Consider the following 22454-nt stretch of genomic DNA (forward strand, 5'->3'; position numbering starts at 1 on the left):
TTGCTATGTCTCCACATGTAGAAACACATTTATTCATAGGAAGACTATTATTAAGCTTAGTCTTGCTATCTCATTGAAAATTCAGCCATGTGAACTTCAATTGCATGATGTATATACATGTCCATTAGTACTCCAAGAGAAACAACACAAAAATAAAGAAGCAAAAAAATAATAAATGCTGGCCAACCTAACCAACAATTTCTGTGCCTCTTGTACTAAAACACAAGTCCGAGTAGATATCTGAGGAACTGAAAAAAAATAACAGAAATAAAAGCCATTTAACTCCAATGTCAGTTTTATGAATTTCAAAATTGGAATGAGAATATCTTCTCCTTATCAGAATGGGTTAAAAGAACTAGATTTATCTTCCTGCCTTAAAAAACTATAAACCCAAATAAAATACACGAAAGGATGGTTTTCAATCATGCACAGTACAGTGATCTCTGAGAAAAGAAAACGAACAAGGCAAACCCTATGATACCACAGCTTTCTGCCTGGAGAGTCTTCAGGCTGGAGCAGAGGGAGGGGAAACCTAAACAGAGCTCTGCAAAGAGTGCAGTTTGGGGAGGATAAAATGGCTAGAATTTGAGGAGGGAACTACTGTGAAAAAGGAAGCTACATAGGAAGAGAGATCTGGAGATCTGTGTATGAATGTAAAGAAATTACCTCAAGAACTACAGGAAAAGAAAAGGGCTGGGGAATCTTTTATGTTCCAATGAGCCATAGTGGAAAACCTCCTAATTCACACAGCATCAAATACTGCCTTAGTAATGGGGCTAAATTAGCCCCAGATTAAAGTCTGTTCTAAACTTAAAGAAAGCCTATAAAAAAGCTGTTAGTACTTAGGTGTGTCACAGAAAAAGAATAACAATATTTTTAAGACAGTAAAATCCCATATCTAAAACCTAAAATTTAAATGTACAGTGTTCAAAATTTACCGGGCATGCAGGAAAGTAAATATAAACCATAACCAAGAGAAAAATCAGTCAATAGAAAATGACCCAGCAATGACATAGGCAAGAGAATTAAATATATTCCATATGTCCAATACGTTAAAAAAAAAAAAAAAAAAAAAACGGCATGAACATGATAAGGAGAAAAATGGAAAACATAAAAAAGACCCAAATTGGACTTACAGAGACAAAAAATTATAATACCTGAAATGAAAAATATACTGGATGAGATTAATAGCATATTTAACATGGCATAAAGAAGTTTAGTGGATGCAAAAGCATAGCAATAAAATGCTACAAAATTAAACAGAGAGATAAAGAAGACTAAAGCATAAATACACAGAGCATATTATGTTTTCTAACCTAAGTGTAACTAAAGTCCCAGAAGAGGGGAGAGGAGAGAAATAAAAAAATATTTGAAAAATAATGACCATAATTTTCATTTCATGTTTGATGAAACTAAAACCCCATAAAACCTAGAAGCTCAGTGAATCTCAAGCAGAAAAATAAACATGAAAGAAATCACCATATGTCACAACAACATTAAATTGCTGAAAACCAGTGACAGAGTGCAGGAAGACTTCTGGAAAGAAAGAACTAGAGAAAGGAATCCTGAATTCTGTGTAAATTTGTACAAACTTTAGTCTAAATCTTGACTTATGTATGCACAGAAAAGAATACACCTAACAGATACATATACACCAGAAAATAACTTTAAGAATCTATGGGAAGTAGAATAAACAACAAATTATGAAACATTCATACAAAGATCCCCCCTCCTCCCTCCCTCCCTCCCTCCCTCCCTCTCTCTCTCTCTCTCTCTCTCTCTCTCACACACACACACACACACACACACACACATACACACAAATGAATGATCTACAGCGCCATGCTATGAGTTTCACAAATAAAATGTTGAATGAAGAAAGTCTAAAGAACACATATCCATGAAAAACCCACAGCTAACATTCATGCTTAATGGAAAATAACTGAATATTTCTTTCTAAGATCAGAAGCAAGATAAAGATGTTTGCTCTTGACATTCTATTCAACACTGTCTTAGAGATTCCGGCTGAAGCAATTAGAGGAGAAAAAGAAATAAAAGGCATCCAGACTGGAAAGAAAGGAAAACTATCTTTATTTTCAGATGACATGATCTTAAATATTAAAAATCCTAAGGAGTCCACTAAAAAACTTTTGAACTAATAATCAGCTCAGCAATATAGCAGGATTCAAGACCAATATACAACATTGATTAATTGTATTTCTATATACTAATAATGAACCATCTGAAAGTAAAATAAAGAAAAAATACAGTAAAGAGAATTACTAGGAATAAATTTAGCAAAAGTAGTACATAACTAGGACACTAAAACCCACAAAATTACAAAAAATAGATGACTAGTACACTGAAATTAAAAAAGATCTAAATAAACAGAAAGACATCCCATGTTGAAGAATCAAAAGAAAATATTAAGACAGAAATATTCCTAAATTTAATCTACAGCTTCAATGCAACCTATACCAAAATCCATCAATTTCATTGTAGAAATTGACAAACTGGTCCTAAAATTCATATACAAATGCAAGAGACCCAGAATAGCCAAAATAATTTTGAATAAGAACAAAGTTAGAGAACTCATACTTCTCAATTTCAACTACAATGCTACAGTAGTCAAGAGAGTGGTATTGGTATAAGGACAGATATATAGATCAATTAGAATACTGATTTCAGTGAGAGCGCAGAAATAAGTCCTCACATTTAGTCAATGGATTTTCAACAAGAGAGTCAAAACAATTTAATAGGGACTAGTCTTTTCAACAAATGGTACTAGGCCAATTGGACATCCACATACAAAAGAATGAAGTTAGACTCCACCAGACATCATATGTGAAAATTAACACAAAACGGATCCAAGACCTAAAATGAGAAATAAAACTCTTAGAAGAAATCATAGGTACTAATCTTCAGGATTGGGCAATGGTTTCTTAGATACTAAGACAAGTTGGACTTTCTAAATTAAAAGGCTTTTGTGCTTCAAAAGGTGCTATCAAGAAAGTGAAAAGGCGACACACAGGACACAATATTTACATTTATCTGACAAGAGACTATTCAGAATATGTAAAAAAACTCTTAAAACTAAACAATGAAAAGACAATCCAATTTTAAAATGGGACAAAGATTTGAATAGAATTTCACCAAAGAAGATACACAAATGGCCAATAAACACATTTTAAAAAGTTCAACATCATTAACCATCAAATCAAAACCACAATGAGAAACCGCCATACCCACTAGGAGGACTATAAAAAAAAAAAATTAGACAATTCAAGTGTTGACAAGAATATGGAGAAATAGAAACTCTCATACATTGCTGGGGGGAATGTAAAATGGTTCAGTCACTTTGGAAAGCTGTTGGACTGTTCTTCAAAATGCAGTTCCATTCCTAGGTCTATATCTAAGAGAAATGAAAACATATGTCCACACAAAAATTTGTGCCTAAATGTTCACAGCAGCATTATTCATACTGGTCAAAAGGTAGAAAAAATCCAAATAAATGTCCATCAGCTGATGAATGGATAGATGAAACGTAGTATATTCATACAATGAAATGTTATTTGGCTATAAAATGAAATGTACTGATAGTAAGTGCTAACATAAGATGCTAAGTGAAATAAGCCAATCGCAAAAGAGCACATAGTATATAATTCCATTTATGTAAAATGTACAGAATAGGCAAAGTCATAGAGACAGAAAGTAGATTCTGTCGCCTGGAGCTGTGAGGGTAGAAAGGAGTAATGGGGAATGACGGATAATTGGTATATGATTTCATCTGCGGGATACTGAAATGTTCTAAAATTTGTTTATGGTGATGGTTGCACAACTCTGAGACTATATTAAAAACCAATCAACTGTATACTTCAAAAGGGTGAATTTTATCATTTTTGAAATATATCTCAATGAAGCTGCAGAACTAAAAAAACAAGCACAAACACCTAATGTATGAGTTCCCTTTATACAAAGAGAAACTTAATCTATAATCTTTAGGTATGAAATTAGGTCTTAAAAGGGTAGCCAAAAACAAACAAACAACAACAAAAAGAAAAAACAGAAAATGACTGCCATAACAGTTAAGATAACAGTTAACCTCAAGGTTATGAATGAAAAGAGAAATATAGGCAGTTGCCGGCAATAGTTATCTCTTGACCCGGGCAGTGGTTCCATGGGTATTCGTTTTACAATCGTTCGGTAATCTTATATTACATGCACTTTTTCGCATTTTAAAAGGTTTAAAAAGTAAAATAAAACTATAAAAAGTACTAGAAAAATACCATCAAGAAATAAGAGGAAAGAGTGAGTGATGGATCTAACTACATGAAATTTTTAAACAGGAAAAGTGATAACTCAGCACTGGCTAGGGACAGAGAAATAGGTACCATCATAATAAGGGTAATAATGAACTACATGGCTGCGCGGCAACATGTATCAAAAGCCTGACACATGCGCATACCCTAAAGGGTATCCAAGAATATCCACACTTTAAAGAAATAATCAAAGATGTGAATAAAGATTTGACTACAAGGATACTTGTAATAATATTGCATTATTTAGAATTTAAAAATTTTTTAAGTGTTCTACTAACTAAAATATAGTACATTCATCCACATACCTATTAGTAAATATATATAACAATATTTATTGAGATCTAAAGATTTCAGAATGTATTGTTAAAAGAGACATTATAAAACAGTATATTCTATATCATTTTATCTTTTAGAAACAGCAAAACAGATAATGTGGAAGTTATACACCAAAATAGTAGTTTTCTTCATGGGAGGTAAAGTAAGATTATGGCACTTTTAATTTTCTTCTGTTTCCTTAATCTGTATTTTCTATTTTTTCCATAATAAAGAAAAAAGTTACTTTTAAAAACAATAAAAATTGATAGTATGGAACCGTAATATGATGTGTTGAATATGGAATCTCATCTCTGTGGTCTTCCTCCACAAAACCCATGAAAAAAAACATAATTAAGAAAAAAAATCAAGTTCCAATAAAGGAGCTTCCTACAAGAGTTGACCAGTATTTCTCAAAACTGTCAAGATCATCAAAAACAAGGAAATTCATGAGGAACCCTAAGGAATTATGACTCCTAAATGTAATGTGGTATCCTGGATGTGATCCTGGCAGAAAAGGGATATCAAGTAAAAACTAAAGACGTCTGAATAAAAACTGGATATTTAATGATAATGTATCGATATTAGTTCATTGATTGTAATAAATGTACAGTGCTGATGTACGCTGTTAATAGGGGAAAGTGGGTGCAGAGGATATGGGAAGTCTTTGTACTATATTAATTTTTCTGTAAATCTAAAACTGTTCTCAAAACCTAATATCTAGTCTACGGCCATGCCATCCTGAACACGCCTGATCTCATCTGATCTTGGAGGCTAAGCAGGGTCGGGCCTGGTTAGTACTTGGATGGGAGACTACCTAGGAAGACCAAGTGCTGTAGGCTTAAAAAAACAAACGAACAAACAAACAAAACAAAAAAACAATCTAAACATCTATTTCCAAAAAAAGAATAATAGCATCTGAGTTAAAATTTTTACTATTTTTAAGCTGCAAATGATTTCAAATGAAATATTAGAATATACATATACTATGTGTACATACAAACATACACACATACACAGAGAAAATATTAGAAACAGAAATATAATTATATAAGAAATATAAGATACATTACAATGCATTTTCCTGTGCTGGAAGACACAGTGAAGCAGAAAACTTATTTTGCTCAGTTAAATTATGCATCCCTAATTCCTTTTCCTACTGAATGCTGACCACTGAAATTAGCACATCATGTAATCCTAGATGGAGCCAAGTCAGAAACCAGAGAAAGTGCTTGATAAAATAATTTTCTCTTCTTTCCCAAAAGGAAAAAAATGTCAGTGGTGGTGACCAGTCCTGCATAAGACTCACTACTGAGCCCTGTGGAAGCTGGTTTCCCCAAATCCAAATAAACTGTAGTCCCTTATGAAGCCTGCTGAGAAGACCAAAGAGGAACGACATTCCACTTGTTAAATGTTTATTATTTGAGCTTCGCAGCCAACTATAATAAGAGAGAGAGGAAGCTGTCTGCAAGCTGCATGCAGATTTAGCTACTCAAATTCCATGAATGTGAAATAGAACACTGAGGCTAAACCCTTCAAATTTACTAGGCGGTAGCTTGAGGGAAGTAGTAGCTGGGAATAATAGCTTGGAGCTGCTAATATTTGGGTCAGCGATTTGAAAGCAGCTCAAGTCAACAGAAAACTAAAAATCTCAACACTGGAAAATTGTTGCTTCCTCTTGTTCTAAGAATTGCAGTCCAGATATCTCCTCTCACTTTGATCTAAGAATAAATATTTTTACTTTTTTCCCAAAACCGAATTCTTATTTATTAAACTGCTGTTGGGTGGGATGACTGTAAGCTAAAACTTTCTTCACTCATCCTGTGTTTCACTGAATTTCTTCCCAATGAGCCTCAGTGACTACCTGCTCTTTGTTTTAGTTATTCTCCACTTTCCCAGTTCAACATAGCTGGCATTCCTCTCACTACAATAGTGATGTGATGTCTCAGGTTTATCATCTGTGGGAATGCACTTTAAATTACTACAGAATTTTGGCTCTGAGTACTAATTAAACAGAAAGGGCAGAGTACATTTTAGTAGACATCATGATGAAGTCAGTCTACTTGAAAAGATAAACATATACATGGTGTATTATTTACCCAATTCCCAGGCTAATTGTGGCACAAATTAAAGTAATAGCATATTGGGGTGGGGGGCGGGGGGAGTCTTTTTGGCATGAATTAAATCTTGAATCTTCTAAAATAAAAGACATAAAGAAGTATGACATTTAAGGCCAAAAGTTTTAACTGTCACATAAACAGGAACCAACAAATTCGCATGACAGTAAAGTTTTGAGTTCAAATACTGGTTCTGCTGCTAATGGTCTGTCTCTTGGGCAGAAGAGTTTAGCTTTTTGAGCTCTAGTTTTCCCAACTCTAAAATAATAATAATGGATCTGTTTCCAAGGTTAAGGTGAGTGAGAATCAATAACTTTTTATAAAGTATGTGTAGAAGTAAAAATGGATTGACATAAATCCTGATCAATGGTATATTTTAACCAATCATCTATTAAATAATAATAATAATAATAATAATAATAAATAGCTACCACTAAGTACCCAGTATGTGCTAGAACATATTACATGAGGCCTTTCATATTCATTACCTATTTTAATCTGCTCCTGAACCCCCACAGGATATGCTCTAATCCATTTAATAGAAAAGCCTGGAAAAATCAAGAAACCTGTCCAAGGTCATAATGGTCATAATGCTAGTAATAAACGGCTAAACTAGGATTCAAAACAAAATGTGGATCTAAAGACCCTGCTCTTTCCACTAGCTCCTTAGAATTCATCTGGCATTAAAAGGAAATGAGACACTGGCAGCAGTAAAGTGTCCAGGTGAGTACATTTTAACTGTCTGAACATATAGGGCACACATTCTCTTTCGGTTTAGTAAACTAACCAAGCTGAAGGCATCCTTGGGCAACCTGGGACCATGAGTGTGGGTTCGATGTGAATTAACAGCTCCAGCCCTTTGTGTTCCCATAGGTCTCTCCTTGCTAATGCTGAGCGGTCACGTTAAAGCATGGCAGCAGCTCTCCCAACCCTCTGCCCCAGCTACTCTTTCATCAGGAGATTTAAATACTTGTATTTGCCTGATACCTGAAACAAAATAGGTAAGACTTTCACTAAACAATAGTGATGGTAAACTGAGTCTTCAGCTATAAACTGGAAAGTGGTGGAGGGGACCAAATGCATTCAAGAGAGGCTTTCCTCAGCCTGAATGCAATCTCTTCTAAAAAGCCATCTCTCGTCTTATCCCAGACCAGCAGAGAGATGAATAAATACCCCTTTTGTACATCAAGCATAACATTTAGCACATAGCACTTCATTTCTTACAAGTATGTCTCCCTGTCCTCAATTAGACAAAATGTAAGCTCCTTGTGGGAAGGGAGAGCTTCTATCTCATCTTTTGTACTCTACTCCCAGAGCCTTGCATCGTACCTTCCAAAGAGCAAGTGCTTCAAAAATGTACACCGTCTCCTCCATTCATCTTTTAAGTGTTTAATGATACCTGTATATGCTCCTTCCTCTACCTTCACCACTCCCTCCCCCATCAGTCCCTGGGAAAGACAATAAAATAATCCCTTTTCATGAGATTGCTAAAATATTTAAGTGGTGGTATAAAACACAAAATATCTGTTTTAAAAGTAAGGTCACGCTAAGTTTCCTAGGAAAAATTAATGCTTATTTTCTCATGTACCATTGAAAAATGCCAGGCATTTGCTTTCAACAGTGTTCACATAATAAAAATAATGCTTTGCCTTAATAGTAAAACAGATATATAATCTCAGTGTAGAACTTTGTATATTTGAACTAAATTAATAATTTATTACTTTATTAAAATGGGCGTGCCTATTGGTGTTGAAGAAAGTACAGTATCAGTTCTTGAGGTTTCTATTCATTTTGATTTCAGACACTTACACTTCATTAGGTATCACTAAAACACGTTGTCCCACATTCAAGAACCCCTGGTCGGCTCGGTTCTACAACTAAGATTATGTATTCCTTGCCTGGTGCCACTTGCTCACCATGTACCATCAGTAATATTAATGTAGGTTCTTCTACAGTAAACTATTTTCTCAATACCTCTTAACTTTGGATGTTTTCCAGTTGACTTTTTTAATACCCAAATTCACGTATGATTCAGTGAGTTCTGTTTTTAATTCTCCTTCTGAGTCACTTGGAAGTATTCCTAGTTTTGCAGCAGATTCATAGAGAGAAATTTCATCTTTTAGTTCTGTTAATTCTTCCTAAAACACAAAATTGTTGGAAGTTATTTTCATTATTTTCTTATAAGAAAGAATCAGTCATTCTATCTATGCTTAAAAATGCATTCTAATGATCGATAGAAGGTAGAAACATTTCTTCAAATACATTTTAACGCACATGAAAAATAACTTTATACAGGCCAGCATGTATCAGGTTTTCCAGTAAACTGAATGAGTGAAGGAATAAATGAATGAGAACACAAATGCAAGTGATTTTTCTCGCACCTCCCTCATTTATATTTTGTCTTCCATGAAAAGTGTCCCTTGAGCTGAGAAGCTAGTGGCAGCACTTTTTGGCTCACTAGAGTAGATGACAGAGTAGCCTGGTTTGCCAAGAACGTGTTGTATTTTAGTCTGCCAGTGGTGAAAAGGCAAAACCCCTCTTTCCAGCGGAGGTGACGTTGGACCTCTTCCTCCAGCGGAAAATATAACTAGTGCTAGAGGAGAACCTGAGAGAATTGCAGCTAAACTGTAGGTTTCTCAAACCCACCTTATCTCAGGGGCACACCCACAGACGAAAGGACATGCTGTGAGGAGGAGGTGGCAGGCTGACTGGCAGGAGGGGGCAGGGCCCTGGCTCCACTGTTAGACAGACCTGGGCTTGACTACACAGCTGTGTGGGAGAGATTATGACCAACTCTCATGGGCTGGTTTGGAGAGAAATGCAAAGTTCAGAAAGGTGATGGAATTCAGTTACTCAGAGTCTTTTCCAAGGGGCAACACTTACTTGCAAAGCCTTGTTCATGTTTTCACTCATATCATGTGCCTTTTGTGCTTGCTGCAGCTGGAGCCGTAGCTGAGCCACCTCTTGTACTGAGCCTATTTGGGGAAAGAATCAGAGAATACGACAAATGTAAAGGGCCAAAGCATCTGTGATGTACAGAAGACCTTGAATCCACCGGGCTACAAAAGATGAAGTTCCGTTTATAATCTTTTTATTTTCTTTTCAGGAGCACAAAGGTATATAGTCAGTGGGACCCAGAAGGCACAGGTCTGATCCAAACATTTCCAAGATTTAGTATGGCTCCCCTGGTGTCCTTGGGAAGTTGAAGATGTGGGCTACTGTGACCTTGCTATGAATCAAACCAGCCACGTCTACAGACCTTAACACTCCAGAAGCTTTTTAATAGGAGCATGACATTCCAACTCATAAAAAAAACCAAAGCAAAAATTCTTTGGAAGCCATTTCTACCCTCTAATAAGAAAACTACATCTTGCTGCCTTTCACTTCTTTCTAAATGCTTTTATTTCCACCACCACGATCTCCACATGTTAAAGAAGCCTGTTCAGACTGTGCTTCTGAAAAGTTAGTAATATTTTAAATGTACTAGGGGAGGTTCTCATTTAAAAGGGATTTCACTGGATTTCCTCAAAAGAAATGAGTATCTGGGAAATGGTGAAGCAAAGTAACAATGGCATTTTAGGCAACTAAAGAAAATCACATTTTTAAAGCCTTTAATGGCAAAGAAAAGGGCTCATTAAGTAATGCCATGAGAACCAAAAGGATACAAAACTAAACAGAGAGGGGGAACTAACCAGAGCAAGATCCGAATGTTGCACCCACCAACACACACGCACGCACGTGCGCGTGCACACACACACACAGTCTTTGACTTTAGTACTTTCAACTTTTGAACACCCCACTCTTCCGCACACTGCACCAACAGGCAGAATGGACTTGATGTGCCGAAATGTGACTTTTGCACATCAGTGAATAAATAACCACTGAGCTTTTTTCACAGTATGAGCTACTTACCTGCAGACAGGGCAATTATGCCAGTACGGTAGAGTTTGTATAAACATTTGGTTATTTTATTGCTTTTTACTCTAATATTATTTGATAAAAATTAATGGAAAATAAAAGTACTGCTAAATGATAAAAAGCATAGTATCAAACTTAATACCATGGAGGCCATGTCAGGAACCTTATGCATGACAAAAATGTAACTCACTGGGCTTCAACTGATCAGGTAAGTGGCTATTCTATTATAAGGGGGGGAAAAAAAATTAAACAAGTTATACAAAATGACAGAATTACATGATCAAAGATCAAGTCTAAAAATTAAAATATAACAGGATTTCATAATCATTTTTAGCCTTCACAAACAGAACCTACCTTTAGCATGTATTTTTTTGTTCAATTTTAAACATTCAGGTTTGGTATATTTTCAAAATGTACTATGTAGAGAAATAGGGAATTATCTATGCATGTGCTTTCATTTTACTTGAAGGAAATACATTCAAATGTTAATGGTAGTTATATCTGTGTAGCAGAATTATTGGTTATCTTTATTTTCTACTTTATACTTGTCTGTGTTTTCCAAATTATCTAATGACAATGCACTACGCCTTTACACATATAAATAACAATGTTTAAAAAAATTGACACCAGGGAGGGGGGAGGGGGAAAACAAAAAAATAAAATGTTCAAAAAAAATTATGTATGTATAGTATAAAAAAATAAATAAACTGGCATTTTAAAAAAATGGACACCAATGATCTTTTCCGTCTTTTCTGGATTTTTATAATTCCTGGACCCCACTATGTTCTCTCTACATATTATACTTGCCTCCTAAGGAGACGACAGCCCACCTAGATACCCACCTGAGTGCAACAAGTTGGCACACTGCTTTTGACTCTCCTCTAGACTTCTTGTCAATCGGTTAATGATCTCAGTCTTTTCTAATTTGGATGTTTCTTGAATCCTTTCCAATTGTTTCACTTTATCTTTCAAATGACAGCAAATGTCTTCCTAAATGGAAAAGGTGTTCAAGAAGTCATTTTCATGATCAGTTATTAAATATTAAACTCACAATTATGACACATAATTGGCTTTAAAGTCAAATATAAAATCATCACATGGCAGCATCACAAGGTTAAGTGCATAGGACTGAGAGTCAGGAGAATAAAGTCATGTGATCCTGGGCAAGTCACCAACTTCTTAGTCTGTTTTTCTTTTGTTATTATGCTAATAAAGGTTGAATTCAATAATTCTAAAGTCCCTTTCTGCTCTATATTCACAAGATACTGTTATTCTAAAATTAGATCTTACTCAAGCCAAAGGAAATGTATTATACTTCTATTTGCATTTTACACTGTCAGTATAAGTATACATATACATATTTAGACAGACCATTCTGAACCATGGTATCTGTATCCCAAGACAGCAAAGATACAGATAAACATATGGATATTCACTCTATTCTGAACAGCCAAAAGCTCATTTTAGTCTGAGCAGAAAAAAACAATCTCTCCCTCTTCTGAATTTCTTTTAAACCTGATTTGTTTCTCTCATGTTTTTCTTTCTACCTTTTACATGTCTTATTTCTCTTAATGGTCTCCTTGCAGGTGCCTGTGTATCTCACCTTATGTATAGTGTGTGCTGCAAAAAAAAAAAAAAAAAAAACCCAAAAAACTTAAAAATAAAAATAAATGACAAAGAAAAGCAAACAGGATAAATGTATGTGTCTGTGTGTGCGTGCATGCATGCGTGTGTGTAATTGTATGGGGATATTTAGAAAATATAGAGCGTGTGTATAATGTACACGAGTTTCTTCAAAAAGAAAATGGGTTTGGGAGTAATGAGCCATGGGAGTCCCAAACTCAGGTAAAATAAATCATTTCTCATTCAAAAAAGGCTACACAAACTGAATTCCAGACAAACAGAGCAGCAGAGAGGGAGAGGAGTAAATTAACATAAATGGTTAAAGTTGCCCAAAAAAAGCCTGAAGAAATAAGTAGAAAGAGAAATATCAAGAAAGGGCTTTGAAGCAGAGAGAAGGCATTTGGGGCCTGATGCATAGGATAACCTAACGCCCAAAAATGCCTTGAGGATACCAACCGAAGGCATATCTTATAAGGATACTGAGAGCATCCTTAAGCAAAGGAAAGGGGCACCGAAGTCTATTTTAGCTTAAAAATTCATGTGAATTTTATATTCTATTTCATAATGCAGTGATGTTTGCTTTAAATTTTTTCTACCAAATTTTTCAGCAAAATGAAGCTCTTGGAAACTGGTCCATGTTTATTCAACACTGCAAATTTCTTGGCACACAGCTGTTGATTCCCAGGCCAGCTTGAAAAGTATGGTTCTAAAGCACCAAAGTAACATGGCAAACACAATGAATGAGCTAATATGAATGACAGTGTGAGCGTGTGTGTGCAAGGAGAGGTGGGGAGACAAGTAGCATTCATGTGCTGGGGAGATGACAGTAGACTTTAAAAGAGATGAGAACTGGTAAAAAAAAAAAAAAAGTTCAAGAAAAGGTAGCTATAAAAAACATTGTAAACAAAAGGCTGACTGTGGCAATAATTTTACTATATGCAACAGTCAATTAAACCATGTTGTTTCCTGTTGACAAGTTCAGGGAAATAGATTATATTCATAAAACTGTGGTGTTTAAACACCAGTAAAACAAAACAAATAAATGGTTCTATCTTTTCCATGATTTGCTTGAGTGAGAATACTCAGTTCAAGACTGATAAAGGCAGACATCTTTTAAGACAAAATGAGACAACTGTGGTGACAAAGAGATAACAGCTGAATCCACAAGAGCAAACAGAATTGATTTCTAGTGCACAGAAAAATGAGAATTAGGCCACATGCATGGTCTGTGTGTGTCCCTTAGCCATAGAAGTGTTTAAAGTGGAGCCCTTAAATATAAAATTAAAGATAGGAAACAGATCAGGTGAAGGTTATGACATGCAAACCAAAGACCGCGACTTCACCAAAAGCAGAATATTTCAAGAAGACCAGAATGAAGAAAGGTTTACACCATCAGAGAGAACCCAGAGATCTTAGAACATGATGCTTCTATCAATGGGAGAGAGAAAAGGCAGTGTGGAGGGGAGTCTAGGAGATAGTTTGCTATTAGAGAGTTCTGTCCTGAAAGAGCACTACAAGCTCTGAGAAGCTCATTTCTTCTTATCTTTTCTGGGACATGAAAAAACCCAAGAGGAACTCAGCCAAAGTAAAAAGAACTGTTATAATGTTGTGTGTATAATCCTTTCTATCCAGAAAAGCTGATGGCTTAAGGAAAACCCTAATTAATGATATAATTTTATAAGCCCTGTATTTCTCAAAATATACTAGTTACAAAGACATTCGAAAGAAAAAAAAAAAAAAACCAACTATATCATGGATTGCTAAATTAGGCGGTCCCCGTGTTGAATTTTGTCTTTCAAAATATAATATACATAAAGCCTGTATATGTCCTAATGTTTAGCTATTGTTCGGTAAAATTTTGCTGAACAGATGAAATAATATAATTAGTCTACAATTGTAGTCCTTTCCCACCAAGAATGTGTTTTTCATAAAACAGTGATTTTTCAACCTTCTGCAAAGGACAGCATGAACCTCTTAGAAAATCCAAATACGCTCATGAGTCTTCTCAAAAATACTGCATGGACTCACACCCAAAAGAAGATCATACCCACAATTTCAGAGGATTCATCAACTTCCTGGAGCCTAGTCATCAACTGCCTTAGGAGATACCAGGTTAAGAATCTCTGTAACTAGCAAAACTAATTTACTATGTGTGAGCATCTACTCTATTAATGCTGTGTACATACAGTACATAACACATACATAATACATACATACGGTTCTGTGTAACTGCATGAAAGCCACTTAGAATCTAGACAGTGGCAAACTTATTCAAGTTCATCTGCTAAACTACCCAGTTTTTTGTACCTTGCAACTATTTTTTAAGAATTGTTTTACTTTTCTTTGCAATATGCTAAATGGAGTGTAGTGGGAAAAGGTTTATCCGAAGGAAATATTTTACATCTCTTCAGTAATTTTTATAAAGAAAAAAAGGGCAAGAGGCAAAATGTGGTATGTATGTAGTATGGTTACCAGTTATGTAAGAAAATCTAAAATCAACCCTCTTTGTGTAGAACACACTCATAGATTTTTCTGCTTATAGGCAGACATCTCCTTAGCTCCTGGTTGATTTTTACAGCACCTCTTGTATCAGGAATCTCGATTTGGATTCTGAAATAATATGGAATTCACCTTTCATTAAAAATACTACTAAGTCAACTCATAGCAAATTGACAGCACAAAAGAGATACCGTAAGAAACATTCCTGGAAAGAGAAAACTGTAAGCACTTTGGAATCAGCACTTTGCCAAGCAGTTATACAATTATATGCAGAGGCTAACATCAGTGCCATGCTCTGTTCTTAAAAAAAAAAACACAAAAAAAACCACACACACAGTTACAGACTATAATAGCAGAAAAGATTTTAATCAACTCCTTCAATTTATAGTTCAGGAATCTGAAGCCCAGTCAGCCAGAGTCAAGTTTGTTCTGTGTTCCAGTCTATGCTTTTTCTACTAAAGCAGGCAAGGTGGGAGTGGTGAGAATAGAGAATGGAATAGGCACAGGAGTTGAACACACTAGGAATTCATTCCAGTCCTCCGCTATGTAACCTAAGTCAACAGAGAATAGAGAGGTCCTCAAGTAATCTCGTCCTCTCATGATACCAGGAGGACCACTCTCCAAGTTCAGCTAACTTTAATGCTATGACCCAAACACAGCCAAAGTTAATAACACTGTATCTCAAATTCCATTTGTTTAAATGCTATATAAAGTAAACGTTCAATAATTTGGCATAGCTTTTGTCTTTCTCCACCCCTATATAGCCTCCACACTGATCAAATTCGCAGTATTTTTCTATATAAAAAGAATAAAAACATATTTAGGAAAATAAATCTAATAAAAACTCATATAAATGCACACAAAAATAAGTAACATAAAATTGTATACAAACAATTATTATTGCCAATAATGCAATCTTATATAGCGCTACTGAAATCATGGAAAAATTGAGAGTGAGCTATATAAATAAGAAATAACAACCCAACTCAAGATGAATTTTAAATGTAGTGGAATTTTCCATACGCTCACATTTTATTTTACTACTTCTCTTCCTTTGGGTTAAATTAATTCTGAAATTACATTAAGAAAATGCACTCTGAAATTTTATTCATTTAAATGATTACCTGAGGTTTTGGAGCACAAGCCAATCTACCACCTGACTCACCATCAGCTTATAATATTTTATTCCCTTTGAGGCAAAAATAATAAAAACTGAAATATGCTCAACTTTCAAATCTCAATGATTTTAGATCAGACTTTCTTCCCTATTGTATTATATTATTCTCAAAGTTAACTCTTTTACCAAGAACCACTTCTAGACAATCTTAATGATGGGTTTATTATCAAATGGTAGGAGTTCCAAGAAAGGCTTTCTACAGGTTAAGCTCCCAGGACTTTTCAAGTTCAGGCCAGCTCCCAGAACACGCTTTCCTTTACATCTGGATTTATTCTACAACAATATGAACAATATGCACACATACTCTACAAATAAAGGACTAGTGATGTGAGAATTTAGAAAGTACTAACCCACTCTACAAGAGAAAGAATTTCCAAACTTATACCTTTGGGGAACATTCATACATTAAAACAAAAAAAAACAAAAAAAAAACTTTGCCTTTAAAGTTTTACTCACAATCAAAAGCCTACTGTAGACATTCAAAATTTCTATATAATGAACCACAGTGTCAGTTACAAAAAAAAAAACTAGCTTTACTTATTGATAGTAGTTGCTCATTTGAAATCATGCCAACCTGTTCCTTAAGTGCAGTAACTGTAGCATCCAATTTGTTTTGTAAGGACGACACTTGCTCTTCATACTTCTTGGTGAGGCCCATAACAATGCTCTCGTGCTGCTCTCGGGTGCGCTGAAGGGATTCAGAATGATGAAGGTCCAGCAGCTGCTGCTTCAGACTTTCCAGAGCCATTTCAGTTGTTCTGGACTTCTTAATCATCTAGTAAATATACACAGGATATCCATGTTTATAGTATTTTGACTCTGTGCTCTCTTTATGAACTTTAACCATGCTTTAATGACAGTAGAGAAGAATGAGTTTCCTCATGGTGACTCTAGTTCCTTAAGACCCATCAGGCCCATGAACGCTGCACATTATTCACTTGAAAAATAAAATCTATAGTTAACGGAGAAGAGTGAAAGACAACGTTGTTCAGCATAATGGCACTGTGGGTACCAGGCAAAGAATCCGCTGCTATTATACTAGTCCCAGTGCTGTTTGTGTTGCCAAGTGTGAGGGGCAATCCAAAGTTAGGTTTCAGAAAAATGAGAACTGTTTCTTGAAAGACTGATGAAACCTGTTAATGGCCACTTACTAAAAACATTTTGAAAGCTGTAACTGTACACAGTTGGAAAATAATGGTGTAGTAACCTAAACAATGGCTCCCACAAGATGTCTGTGTCCTAATCTCTGACTTGTATGAATGTGTTATGTTATGTTACATAGCAAGAGAAAATCAGGGTTGCAGACTGGATTAAAGTTGCTGATCAGGTGACTTTAAGATTATCTTAGATTGCCCAGATGGACCCAATGTATGTACAAGGGTTCTTAAAGGAGGAAAACTGAGGCAGAAAAGTCAGAACCAGTGACTTCTGATTCTAAAGATGGAAATGGGCCATAAGCCAAGGAATGCAGGTAGCCCCTTGAAGCTGGACAAGGCAAGAAAATGGTTTTCTCCTAGAGCCTCAAAAGAGCAACAAAGCCCTGTTGATACCTTGATGTTAGCCAAGTGAGATCCATTTCAGAAATCTGACCTCCAGAACTCTTAAGGTAATAAATTTGTGTTGGTTGGAGCCACCAAATTTGTGGTAATCTGTTATAGCAACAACAGCAAAGAAACCAATACACTTGGTTATTCTGGTGCTTCTATTTTTTTATTTATGCTATTTACTTTTGATATATGCAATTTCTAACTTAAAAAAAAAGACTACAAAGTTATAACCTTTTACTACATAAAAGGAATTCCACTTTTTAATCTAATAACTTTATCAGTTTTCAAAAATTTTTAAATGGTAATAATCTACTACAGTATTGTGATTTATAAGAAATATATATTTGCTTTTCATCTAGTTCTTGGGTCACAGCTCCCAAAACTCTTGGAATTTCCTGTGTGGAGGGTGATAAAAAGTGTTTTTTGTTATATTAATGAGGTGATTTTTCACTTAAGGGTGAGGCTGGTTGCAAATGTAGCCAACCATGTGATTACTGGGTTGGAATTTTAAGTCCCACTCCCTGACCTCCTGGGAAGGGAGAAAGGTGGGAGGTTGAATTACTCATCAATGGCCAATGATTTCATCAATCATGCCTATACAATGGAGCCCAAAGGACAAGTTTCAGAGAGCTCTCTGGCTGGTGAACACGTGGGGTCTAGGGAGAGAGGCATGCCCGGAGATGGCATGAAAGCTCCTCCATGCTCTTTCCTTATACCTTGTCCTATGTACTGCTTCCATCTAGCCATTTCTGGGTTATATCCTCATATAATAAACTGGTGGTCTAGTAAGTAAAATGTTGCTGAGTTCTGTGAGCCACTCTAGCAAATTAATGGTACCCAAGGAGGGGGCAATGAGAACGTCTGATTTACAGCCACTTGGTCAGAAGTACAGGTTAACAATCTAGGATTGAGACTGGCAACTGAATTCGGTGTAGATGGTGTCAGAATTGACAAATTCTTAGACACCCTGCTGGTATGTGAGAATTGCTGGGTGATGTGTAGAAAGCCCCCACTCCAGCCCAGCACTCTGGTGGTTGAAAACTGAGTCTCAGATCACTAAAAGATCTACATTATGCAAAAAAATGTGACTTATTCTTCATTCTATTTCAGAGAGTGACACTTTATTCCGATGCTACTTTAACTGAGTAATACATTTATTCATTTGCTCAACAAATAATTTTGATACTTTGAACTTAAGGACATGATGACAAGACAGGCAAGGTCCAAACTCTTACTTCTTTCTGATGGGAAGAGACAGACAATAACAAGTAAACAAATGAGATCATTTCAGATAGTTTTAAAATAGAGTAATAGAATATTGCATAATGAAGAAGTGTGGGAATATGGAGTTATGGGCTACTGTAGATATAGGTGAATGGGAAGTCCTCTCTGAAAAGGTGACTTTCACTAAAACCACCTCAGAACCTTGCACTAAACAACCTCAGAACCAGCCACAAATCTCATCCGAAACCAAGGTCACTATTTTATAGTCATTTTCACTTTTAACTACCCTCCTTCCCCCCTCCAAAATGGTATTACTCTCATAAGTCAGCCACCAACAGGTTTGGCTACCAACGACTTGGGACAATTTCTAATAGTTAAATGGCTATCTAACTCATTAATCAAAGAATATACCACCACTTTAAAAGCGAGTCTATTGGCATCAGGAAATTTACATACTGCAGCTTTGTCAATAACTGGCTTTATAACCTCGGGCACGTAATCTGACTTTTCCAAGACCTGGTTAACTCATCCATGAGATGGTAAACACAATGCCTCACTAACATTATCCCAACAAGATTTTTTTACAAAATCTGAGAAGTGGATTTGTAAGATCTAGAAGAGAAAAAGTGAAAAAAGCTAAAAAAAAATTTAATAATATTAAGAGTAGCTCTTGTTTACCAAATTTCAAACCACACCATAAGGCTATAGTCATGATAGTAACAGAGCTAGCATGGGGAAATATATGTGAGGAAAAAAAAAAAAAAATATATATATATATATATATATATACACACACACACACACACATACATACATATATACATACATACAGGTTGGTCAATTTTAAACGATAATGTTCACTCAACATATACTGGCTGTCTATTACGTGTTAGGCACTGGGCTTGAATAATTGGTGGGACTACACAGATGAGGGCAGCCCATTGTTGGAGAAAAAACCTGTGAGCAGGAGCTTCTTAATCCAATAGCAGTGTGCCACGGAAAGTGCATTCCAAAGAGAGGAGACGGCACATACAAGTACACAAAAACATGAAATGAATTGTTGAGTTTGAGGAAAGTAAGAGAAGAGATAGGCAAGGATCAGATGATCATCTTGACACCATGCTTCATCCCACAGGTAAAGTGGGGTCATTGAAAGGCTTTAAGCAAGGGAAAGATATAATCAGAAGTGTATTTTAGAAAGATTATGCATATGACCACAAGAAAGAATTTGGCGGAGGAATAGAAGACTGGAGGCCAGCTAAGAGACTTTTGTAATAGAAGGTAAAATCCTGAATTAGGAACATGTGGATAGAAATGAGGAGACTCAACAAAGCGTAGTAGCTGACAGGATGAAGGAGAATAGAGGAGCTGAGGTCTCCTACAGATTTCCGGTGTGTAAATGACTAGGTGGATGGGAGCACTATTCCTCCAATTAAGGAAAAGAATAGCAGGCTTATGGTAGAAGAAAGTAGAAATTTCAAAGTTCTTCTCAATTTGGTCCTACTAGACCAAAAGTTAAGTAAATAAACATTTCGCTATAATAAATAACTTTTTACTATAAATAATCAATATAAAATATTTACCTGCTCTTCATTGGCTTTAAATGCTTGTATTTGGGTTTCTAGTACTTTTATTTGTGCTTCAAGCTGTATCTCTCTTTCTTTTCCATTCTGAAACAGTTTCTGTGACTCTTGAAGGCTGAGGGCCAAACCATCTTTTTCATCTAGAACATTAAAAATGTTGACATTAATAATATGTTACTATAGAAGGACACCAATTGTCACAATCTCTATCAAATATCAGATCTATATCACATATAAATGTTGCAATCAATTCAATTCTGATACTGAACTTTAGTTGATCTAGAGAAAACTAGAAAAGTTCTAAAAAAGAATGCCTGAAGGACACCAAAAATATTTTAGAGAACCAGAACGACTTCCTTCAAAAATCTTATTGCATCCTTTTTGGGGACTAAAAGATTTCCCAACAGTGATTTTGGCATTTGTTTACTTGAGATGTAATAAACCTCTGTTAATCAAGAGGGAATCTGAGGACTAATTACTTTTTATACATACTTGCAATGAACTCTTAAATTCATTTAACCTTAAATTCTTCCCACATACTTTACTGTAACCACTCACAAGTTCTTCTCTCAAAATAAATTTTATGGGCATTATAGAAAGAGATCTTTTTTTTTTTTCACCATCAATTAAGTTTAAAATGAACTCTAGTTCAGTAATATTATTCTATAAAGTTCAACATTGACCAAAACCACAGAAAGCACAAAGAACAAGCAATTATAATTTGAATTTGTATTTACGTGCTTCTCTCAGACATGGCTCCATTTTTCTCCTTGGAACACCTAAAGAAGTTCAAGATCTTTAGCTCTTAGCTGGATTAAAATATTATGCTAATTTGTGGGCTGAGAAAATGTATTGCAAAGTAAACACAAGTCTCTCTGGAAATTGTAATTCTTCATCCAAGGTAAACCATGTAAGGGATCAACAACTTTTTAGAACACAATATTATCAACATAGCTAAACAATGTTCATTGATTCTAACAGCCTAATAGAAAGAAGAGAAAGAAAAGGGAGGAAAGTAGGACCTCCAAGTAGTATGTTCTGGAGAGAAGTAATTCAAGAAAAGGTGTCAAAAGTCCTGGGTTTTGTTTCCTTCTGACTGACTGACCGACCATGAGCTCTCTGACCAAGTGCATCAACTCTCTAAGCTTCATATTTAAAATGAGGTTGTTTTGGAAACTCTATCTCTAGAGTACCTCATAAACAGTTGTCATCTTACCTTTGGTCATCAGAAGCTGGTGATTCAGATATCTGATTTGATGCTCACTTTCATTTAACTTTTCAAATAAATTGTTTAGTTGTCTCTCTTTGGCTTTGTTAAGAACCTGAAGTTGAATAATCTGCATATTTTCTGTAGAATCTGATTTGGAATTAAAGACAATTTATTAGATAAAAGCATACCGAAATATAAATTGTGGTTCTTTAGGGCACTATTTTTCAAACTGTGGATATAACTCATTATTAAGTATCATGAAAACAATTCAGTGGTTTGAGACTAGCATTTCTTAAAAGAAAAAAAAAAAAAAACGAGACAGACTATAACAAAATATATCAGAGTACATCATGTAGTACAAATAAGTATTATTTTGTAAAACTTCTGTTTCAGATATATATGCTTATTTATATAGATAAATATTAGAGATATCACAATGTAAAATATATACGTCTTACTGTGGTCACTGCCAAAAAAGTTTGAAAAGTCACTGGTTTAGTGTATAACCCTTAATAATGACCATTTTGGCTAAATTGAAATATATACCAATGTGAACAAAAAAGGGGCTATGTAATAATCTTGATAAGCTCAAGGGGGCCACACATCAGGCATGTCAAGTTCAGTGACTGAGAATAACAACACAGGATGATCTGATCACAAATTTCTAGTTGGCAGGTCATATCAGGTAGTCATGTCCCAAGCCTATAGCTTCCTTGGCAAAGGTCGATCTTTACTGTGAGGTCTGTCCATTGTTCTTACACATCTAAGAAAACATACCTTTGAAATGTCAGAGTAATTTTCTTTTTCTACCCCCAAAGGCACAACTGCAGGTACCAGAGCACCAGACAGTAGAACCCCTCATCATTATCTTGTTCTCCACATACCACCGTAAAGTGCTATAAATGTTAATTATTAACTGTTGTTT

The 22454-nt window shown here is 35.3% G+C and overlaps 1 protein-coding gene and 1 pseudogene across 4 annotated transcripts in view; one reads left to right on the forward strand and one right to left on the reverse strand.

Annotated features, from left to right (window-relative positions):
• The window catches only part of CEP152 (centrosomal protein 152), an 80619-nt gene that overhangs the window by 38525 nt on the left and 19640 nt on the right, over window positions 1-22454 (reverse strand). For all 4 annotated transcript variants that reach the window (XM_016163247.2, XM_036239169.1, XM_016163246.2 and 1 more), the window contains 6 exons: window positions 21536-21676; window positions 20320-20459; window positions 16540-16740; window positions 11509-11656; window positions 9632-9723; window positions 8723-8886 (listed from right to left, as the gene is read on the reverse strand). In XM_016163247.2, coding sequence (XP_016018733.2) covers window positions 8723-8886; window positions 9632-9723; window positions 11509-11656; window positions 16540-16740; window positions 20320-20459; window positions 21536-21676 — 886 coding nt within the window. The remainder of the gene's footprint in view (window positions 1-8722; window positions 8887-9631; window positions 9724-11508; window positions 11657-16539; window positions 16741-20319; window positions 20460-21535; window positions 21677-22454) is intronic.
• LOC118600955 lies at window positions 5355-5473 on the forward strand (annotated as a pseudogene).

Source organism: Rousettus aegyptiacus, unplaced genomic scaffold (assembly GCF_014176215.1).
Source record: "Rousettus aegyptiacus isolate mRouAeg1 unplaced genomic scaffold, mRouAeg1.p scaffold_m13_p_3, whole genome shotgun sequence".
Lineage (NCBI taxonomy): Eukaryota > Metazoa > Chordata > Mammalia > Chiroptera > Pteropodidae > Rousettus > Rousettus aegyptiacus.